The 7,213-nt window shown below is 63.5% G+C and overlaps 2 protein-coding genes across 4 annotated transcripts in view; both read right to left on the reverse strand.

Moving 5' to 3' along the window:
• Positions 1–1,815, reverse strand: part of PEX19 (peroxisomal biogenesis factor 19) — a 17,725-nt gene extending 15,910 nt beyond the window's left edge. The window contains exon 1 of the mRNA XM_085315612.1: positions 1,425–1,815. Coding sequence (XP_085171738.1) covers positions 1,425–1,815 — 391 coding nt within the window. The remainder of the gene's footprint in view (positions 1–1,424) is intronic.
• A 2,144-nt stretch (positions 1,816–3,959) lies between these two features.
• Positions 3,960–7,207, reverse strand: FCER1G (Fc epsilon receptor Ig). 3 transcript variants are annotated; one of them, XM_085315585.1, is made up of 5 exons: positions 7,053–7,207; positions 6,198–6,289; positions 5,983–6,024; positions 5,435–5,455; positions 4,633–4,770 (listed from the first exon to the last, which is right to left on the reverse strand). In XM_085315585.1, exons 1-5 carry the CDS (start codon positions 7,105–7,107, stop codon positions 4,714–4,716), a joined length of 267 nt encoding a protein of 88 aa, XP_085171711.1. In that variant the 5' UTR covers positions 7,108–7,207; the 3' UTR covers positions 4,633–4,713. The 3 variants fall into 3 exon arrangements, with proteins under 3 accessions (XP_085171709.1, XP_085171711.1, XP_085171710.1); XM_085315584.1 differs by having other exon boundaries at positions 5,435–5,458; XM_085315583.1 differs by lacking the exon at positions 5,983–6,024 and having other exon boundaries at positions 3,960–4,770; positions 5,435–5,481.
• Positions 7,208–7,213: the final 6 nt, after the last annotated feature.

Here is a 7,213-nt window from a genome sequence, read left to right on the forward strand (position 1 = left end):
TCCTTTTTGGCTTCTTTTCCCCCTCCCGCCGCCAGACTCCGACCGCTAACTGCATCCGGAGGTGCTCGGGAACGGGGCTGCTCCGACTGGACCTTCAGCTTCCTCGCACGCGTTTAATACGATAACCCGCTGCGCAGGCACAATCTCCGTCCGATAACCCGGCGCGTGGCTGTACGCGATGCGCCGCAACCCGTTGCATAAGCTATACATATCCCCCCGTATATATAGATATGCATATCTAGACTAACCGCCATTGGCAAAGCATTTGCTTGAAAAAGAGGCGCCGGAGCCCGCGAGCCGCCACGCCGGCCGCTTCCAATAAACCTGCTCTGCACCGCGACTCGGCCGGCGAACGCGCCAATGCGAGCGTCCCCGGCGCGGCGCCGAGCCCAGGAGAGGGGACCGCGGGGACGGACTGTGGCAGCCCCGGGGAGGGGGGGGTTGCGGTTCCTCTCCCGTTTTTTCCGGTGGCGCATCCTGGCCGTGGGTCCGTCGCCTGCCCCAGGAGCAGGTAGAGGCAGGGAGGCTTCAAGCTTGAGCTGAATTTGGCCCTTGTGGCCCAGATCGTTCTGATTTGGAGAAATTTCATCCCCGATTCAAGAAGAGCAGGCTGTCGCTCCCATCGTTCCCTCCCTGTTGCCTCCACCACTCCCATCAAGCCCCATCCCTCCCCATCCCACCCCATTCCTCCCCATCCCTCCCTATTGCTCCCATTGATCCCACTGATCCCGTTCCACTCCATCCCTCCCCATTGCCACATCCCAGTGCTTCCATCAAGCTCCATCCCTCCTCATCCCTCTCCATCCCTCTCCATCACTCCTCATCACTCCCCATTGCTCCCATTGATCCCACTGATCCCGTTCCATCCCATCCCTCCCCATTGCCCCCCCACGTCCCAGTGCTCCCATTGATCTCCATCCCATTCCATCCCTGTCCCTCCTCATCCCTCCCCATCGCCCCATCACGTCCCATCACTCTCCGTCCTGCCCTAGCCCTTCCCATCGCTCCCCATTGCCCCCATCCCTCCCAATCACCCCCATCGCTCCCCGTCCCAGTCCGGTGGGGCCCACCCCAGCGCCCCCACCCCGGCACTACCTCGGGGCTCCTACGAGGGCAGCGGGTGGTGCAGGGGGAATTGGGGAGTTTGGGGGAGGGGGATCAGGGCCCGTGAGGGATTGGGGTGTGCGGGGTGTTGGGGTGCATAGGGAAGGGGTGCCTGGGGCATTGGGGTGCACGTGGGAGTTGGGTGCACGGTAGACTTGGGGTGCATGGGGGAATCGAGGTGGGGGGGCGTGTGGGCAGTCGGGGTGCACGAGACCCTCCAGGCTGCTGTGCTGCTCTTCTACTGCTGAGGCCGCGGGTGCTGGACTCCACCGTGGGTGCCGGGCTCCTCCGCTGTGGGTGCTGGGCTCCGCCACGGGTACCTGGCTCCTCTGCGAGTGCCAGGCTCTGCCGTGGGTGCCAGGCTCCTCCACGGGTGCCCAGCTCCTCCACAGGTGCTGGGCTCCTCCGTGGGTACCCGGCTCCTCCATGGGTGCCCAGCTCCTCCACGGGTGCCCGGCTCCTCCACGGGTGCCGGGCTCCTCCGCGGGTGCTGGGCTCTGCCGTGGGTACCCGGCTCCTCCACGAGTGCCAGGCTCCTCCACGGGTGCCGGGCTCCTCCACGGGTGCCCGTCTCCTCCGCGGGTGCCGGCTCGGCAGGGCGCTAGGAGCGTGGGAGCCGCCGCGGGGTCGGGCATGGCCGCTCATCCGGCGGCCGACGCTGCCGTCCGGTCTCGGACGCAGCCGTCCGGTCCCAGCGCGCGGAGGCGGCATGCAGGAAGGATGGGGACGGCTCCCCCCCCCCAACATTTTCCCCCTGGAGAAGTGTTGCTGAATGACCCCCCCCCCAAACCGGAGGGATGCTGGGGGCACTGGGAAACATCTCCGGCTGGACGGGGAGAGCCACGGTCGCATCCTGCCACAGCTGCACACTGCAGCAAGGAGGAAGTGGCAGCACCTGGGGTGATTTTTTTTCCAGGCTGATCCACGTCCGGCAGGTGGGATGGGGCAGGCAGGATGGGGGGGTGGGGGGAGCTGTGAATCCCCTCGGCACGGGGATGGGAGCGATGGGATGCAATGGGGGGGATGCAATGGGGAGGATGCAATGGGGGGATGCAATGGGGGGGATGCAATGGGGGGGATGCAAGGGGGGGGAGGGGGGGGGAACGGGATCGATGGGGGCAATGGGGAGAGATGAGGAGCATCGGAAGCGATGGGGAAGGATAAGGAAGGATGGGGTGGGATGGGAGCAACGGGGAGTGATAGGAGCAATGGGGTGGGATGAGGAGGGATGAGGAAGGATGGGGTGGGATGGGGTGGGATGAGAGCAATGGGGTGCGATRGGGAAGGCAGGGGGCAGCACCGGGCACCCTGCGGAGAGCCAGGAGGAGGTGGCGCCCTGGGTGACAGCGGCAGCGGGGATGTTGAGGATCATCTCGAGCCGGGGGGCCTGGCATCCGTCAGGCTGCAGCCTGCAAATTCCTCGTCCGAGGTTCGGTTCGCCCTTTGGGGACGTTTCCCGGGGGGCGGTTCGTGTCGGCACGCGGTGCCGCCCTCCTCCCCCAGCCTTTGCACGTTCCTTCCCCAAGGACGGGGCTGCTGGGACCTGCTTGAAGGTGTTGGGATCTCCCCGCAGTGACAGGACCTCAGTGTGGGTGATGCCACCTTGCTGTTAGCTCCTTGACAGAGGTGCTGGGACACTCCTGTGGGTGCTGAAACCTCAACAAAGTTGCTGTGATGCTCCTGTGGGTGATGAGACCTCCCTCACTGCAGGTGTTGGGACCTTGTCAAGGGTGTTGGCATGTTGCCAGATATGTTAGGMTGCTCCTATGGGTGCTAAGACCTCAACAAAGGTGCTGTGGAGCTTCTAGGGCTCCTGTGGTGGGTGCTGGGACCCCAACAAAGGCATTTGCACCTCAACAAAGATGTTAGGATGCTTCTCTGGGCGTTGGGACCTCATCAAGAGTGCTAGGATGTTCCTGTGGGTGGTGGGACCCCAGTGTGGGTTGTGGAGCCTTGTCAAGGGTGCTGGGGTGCTCCTATGGGTGGTGGGACCCCCATGTAGGTGGTGGGACCTCATCAAGAGTGCTGGAATGCTCCTGTGGGTGGTGGGACCCCCGTATAGGTGATGGGACCTCATCAAAGGTGTTGGGATGCTCCTGTGGGTGGTGGGACCCCCATGTAGGTGGTGGGACCTCATCAAGGGTGCTGGGATGCTCCTGTGGGTGGTGGGACCCCCATGTAGGTGGTGGGACCTCATCAAGGGTGCTGGGATGCTCCTGTGGGTGGTGGGACCCCCATGTAGGTGGTGGGACCTCATCAAGGGTGCTGGGATGCTCCTGTGAGTGTTGGGACCCCAGTGCGGGTGCCGGCACCTCATCACAGGAGYTTTGATCTGTCCCGCACCCCCCAGCTGCTCCCGCACCCTGAAGCACCGCAGGGTGCCGGCACCCGCACCGGGGCAGGGACGCGGCCAGCGCCCCACTCTTCCACCCGAAGAGAGAGTCCCGCTGGGTGCCCGCGGCCTGCCTGCGTGCTGCGACGCATCCTGTTTTCGCGGCAATCTCGAGGGCGGCGCGGAAGTCACGTGGCCGGGCCCCAAATGACTCATGGAGAAGGACACATGGCCTTCAGGGACAGCGGAGGAGAAGGTGCCTCTCTCCTTTTTTCCCCAGAAACACCCCCGATTCCCACGCCGGCATTGTAGTTACCGTGGTCCGAGCATGCTCGCGCCGGTGCTGTCACCGTTCCCATCACCRTTCCCGCGCGGTGGTCAGCTCCGCGCTGAGAAGAGAAGATCTGCAAGATCCAAGCACGGAAAAATGTTTTTTTTTTTGTTTTTTTTTTGTTTTTTGGGGGGGGCGTTTTCTGTAATTCCAGTTTGAACGGGGTGGGAACATGCACAAGCACATCGGAGAGATTCCAGAAGAGCTTTATTTACTAGAAAACTCAAAGTATCCTGTTGCCATGGGAGCTGTTGGGGCATCTTGAAATAGAGATGCTGGTACCGGATGTGTTGGGCCCTTAGAAAGGGCCATTTCACGGCAAGGAGGGATTYGAGGGTCTACCAGGCTCTTCTGCCCGGCTTAGGGTGCCCCAGAAATGTGAAAGAGCCAGGGCTGAAAACTGGTCTTTTCCCACCTGGAAAAGACTCCAGCTCCACGCTGACAACCCACAGAGGTGAARCCACCTGCAGCTTCCTGGCCAGGCCCAGGGTGAGGTGTTCCTCGCATCACCCCGTGAAGGGACATCATCCCATGAAGGGACGTCTCCCTTGGCCAATCCCCAGGCCAAGAGCTTCCTCTGGCTCTTCCAAGCTCAGTCCCAGCTGAGGAACTTGGAGACCGTTTCCTTCTTCCCCATTGCTAGAGGCTGCCAGGTTTCTACAGCAGAATTTGTAAATGGTCGTCCTGCTCCGACCTCCCTCGGATAAATCCAGCCAGGAGAGGACGGAGGATGGAAAGGGCAGCGGGGTCCGCTTTGGTCTTCGGGGACGGCTGTTTCAAGGGTCAATGCCAAGCGCGAGGGTCGAGGAGGAACATCTGCAGCTCTTCTGCGCTGGGAACGGCGAGGCTGAGCCGAGCCTGGCGCAGCGGGTGGCAGGAAGGGCCGGGCACAGGAAAGCCCTGCTGGGTGATGCCAAGGGGGGGTCCGTGCCGCTCCGTGACCCCCCTAGGAGTTTTGGGGCTGGAGGGTTTCGTACGTCTCGTGGCTTTCCATGCTGAGTCCCTGCGCGGGAGAGGGGAGACGCGTCATGGACCACAAGTACCCGGGAGCATCGGGGCGAGCGAGGCCACCAGCCGGGTCCCCAGGTGGCCACTGCTGGGTGCCTGCATGGATACGGCACCCCTGGGGTATGGCACCCATGGGATACAGCACGCTGTGGGATGTGGTCCACATGGGGTACAGCACCCATGGGATACATCGCCTTGCAGGATACAACGTTCATAGGCTATGGCACCCACGGGCTATAGGGCACCTGTGGGATATGGATCCCGTGAGATATGGTGCCTTGTGGGATAGAGCACCCCATGGGATAGGGCACCCCACGGGACAGGGCACCCCACAGGACAGGGCACTTACAGGACACAGACCCCATGGGATACAACATTTCATGAAATAAGGCACATCACAGGATACGGCACCCACAGGATATGGATCTCTATGGGATAGGGCACCCGATGGGACACAGCACCCAAGGGATGTGGACCCGGTGGGATAGGACACCCCATCAGGTACAGCACCCATAGGATAGGGCACCCCACAGGATATAGACCCCATGGAACTGGGCACCCCATGGGATACAGCACCCCCGGAGAAAAGGCACCCAAAGGGCTACAGCACCCAAGGGCTACAGCACCAGCTGCCCCGGCAGCAAAGGGGGATGACTTACGGTGTAGATGTGGTCTCCTTTCTGCTGCAGAAGAGAAAGAAAGAGAACTGAGCCCGGCCGGTCGGGAAGCAGGAAAAGCTGCTTCCGYCGCAGCCCGGCCGAGCTCCCCCCCTGTCCCTCCACCCTGCCCGCGCCACGGCCACAACCAGAAGCGGAAACGGGGAATTAGCAGGGGCAGATGTTTCTCCTCCGCCAGCAGAAGGCACCTCGGGCTTGCCCGGCACCTGCGAATTCCCTCGGGAGCCTTCGGGGCAGGTGCGACTTCCCTCGGCGCAATTTTGCTCCCGTTTCCTGACGTTTCCCTTTCATTTTCCACCTGGGGATTTTCCACCGCAGGTTTAAGATCGGGACCCTTTGCTGGTGTATCCGGATACTGCAAAAAGCCCGCTGCCCTGGGGACAAGCCCAGCCTAACGCRCTCACCCAAGGGTGCCCCAAACCCCCAAAGCCCCTTGATTTCTCTCCTTCTTTGCCTTCAGCTCTGGGCTGGAGCTGTGGAGGGTTTGGATCTTCTGGAGATGAAGAAGGGCAAGGAGAAAAGCACTTTACCTCCTTGCTTGCTCTGTCCTTGGATGCTCTCTGAACCTGGACCTGCAGGAAGGAAGGASAAAACCCCGGATGGGCTCTTTGCCGAGTTGGCGCTCGCTGAAGCCTCCACGGGCACCCGCTCCCCCCTTGCCGTGGTCGCTGCTGGGGACCCCGAAGCCCGGGATGCGCCCGGCCGCGGACGCTGCAGGCTCCGGGTGCCCCGGGCCGCCGCTCACCTTCAGGTGGCAATAAAGGACGGTGAGGACGACGCCGTAGATGAAGAGGATGGCGTCCAGGACGTAGCACAGCTCCGGCTCCCTCAGGGCCTCTGCAGGGKTGGTGGTGGTGGTGATGGTGGGTGGGGGGATAGAGAGAAGCATGGGAGCCCCCAGCGCGGTGCCCCCACCCCGGGGTGGGGGGCACCGGGAGCCTTGGCTGCCGTCACCCGCCTCCGAGCCCCGAACCCGGCTCCGTCGCACCCAGACGGATGTCGCCTTTCCCRCGTGGTCTCTCCCAGAGCCAGCAGGTCTACCCCAGGCAGGGGTGCGAGACCCAAAAACCAAGCAGGACCTCCAAGCCCAGACTGGAGGTGAAATCAGGTACCTCGAGGGTGCTCAGCTATTCTTCCGTCRTGGGATCCTCTTTTGCACCCGTGGGTGCCCGGCACCCGCCCCGGTGCCTCCCCCCGTCCCCAGGCTGGCAGGAACATCACGAGCCAGCGATAGCCCAGGCGCCCGTTTCCACTGCCCCGCTGCTGCCACTGGGGCTGGGGACCGGGCAGGCAGGGCAAAGCGGCGGGCGTCCCGATGCCGCAGGGCGCCGGGCGGATCCGCAGCCCCTCGGGCGACGGGACGGATCCCGGAGGAACCCGCCTCGCCCCGGAGGTGCTGGCTGCGACGCGAGGACGGCGTCGAACCAGCCAAAGCCAGGGCACACGGGCCCGCTCCAGCTCTGTCACCCAAGCCCTGAGCCTTTAAATAGTCGCAACCGCATCCTCTGGGCTCTTTCCCTTCCTGGCACGAGGCACGGCCTTCCCACGGCGCTCACCTGAGCCCTGGGACCCCCCCCACCCCGCCCCGCGACCCCCCTACCTGCCGCTTGGGCCTGGAGGAGCAGCGCCAAGACGAGCACAAGGTGGGCAGCCATCGCCACGCTGCGGCCGAGCCGGGGTCGCCGGCGCTGCGCAGTGTCCGGCCGGCCGGGGTGGCGCGTTTAAGTCAGCAGAAGGCTTCGCAACCGCAGAGCAAACGCC

Source organism: Rhea americana, unplaced genomic scaffold (assembly GCF_003343005.1).
Source record: "Rhea americana isolate MKP2758 unplaced genomic scaffold, rheAme1 scaffold_430, whole genome shotgun sequence".
Taxonomy (NCBI): Eukaryota; Metazoa; Chordata; class Aves; order Rheiformes; family Rheidae; genus Rhea; species Rhea americana.

Bases quoted from the DNA above. Each gene is read 5' to 3' on its own strand.
- FCER1G (XM_085315583.1), bottom strand. From the start codon at position 7,107: ATGGCTGCCCACCTTGTGCTCGTCTTGGCGCTGCTCCTCCAGGCCCAA. The intron at 5,482-6,197 runs GTGAGCGGCGGC...GGCCGGGCTCAG, and splicing joins TCCTTTATTGCCACCTGAAG to TTCTCTTTCTTTCTCTTCTG. The intron at 4,771-5,434 runs GTAAGTCATCCC...TCTCCCGCGCAG, and splicing joins AAGGAGACCACATCTACACC to GGACTCAGCATGGAAAGCCA.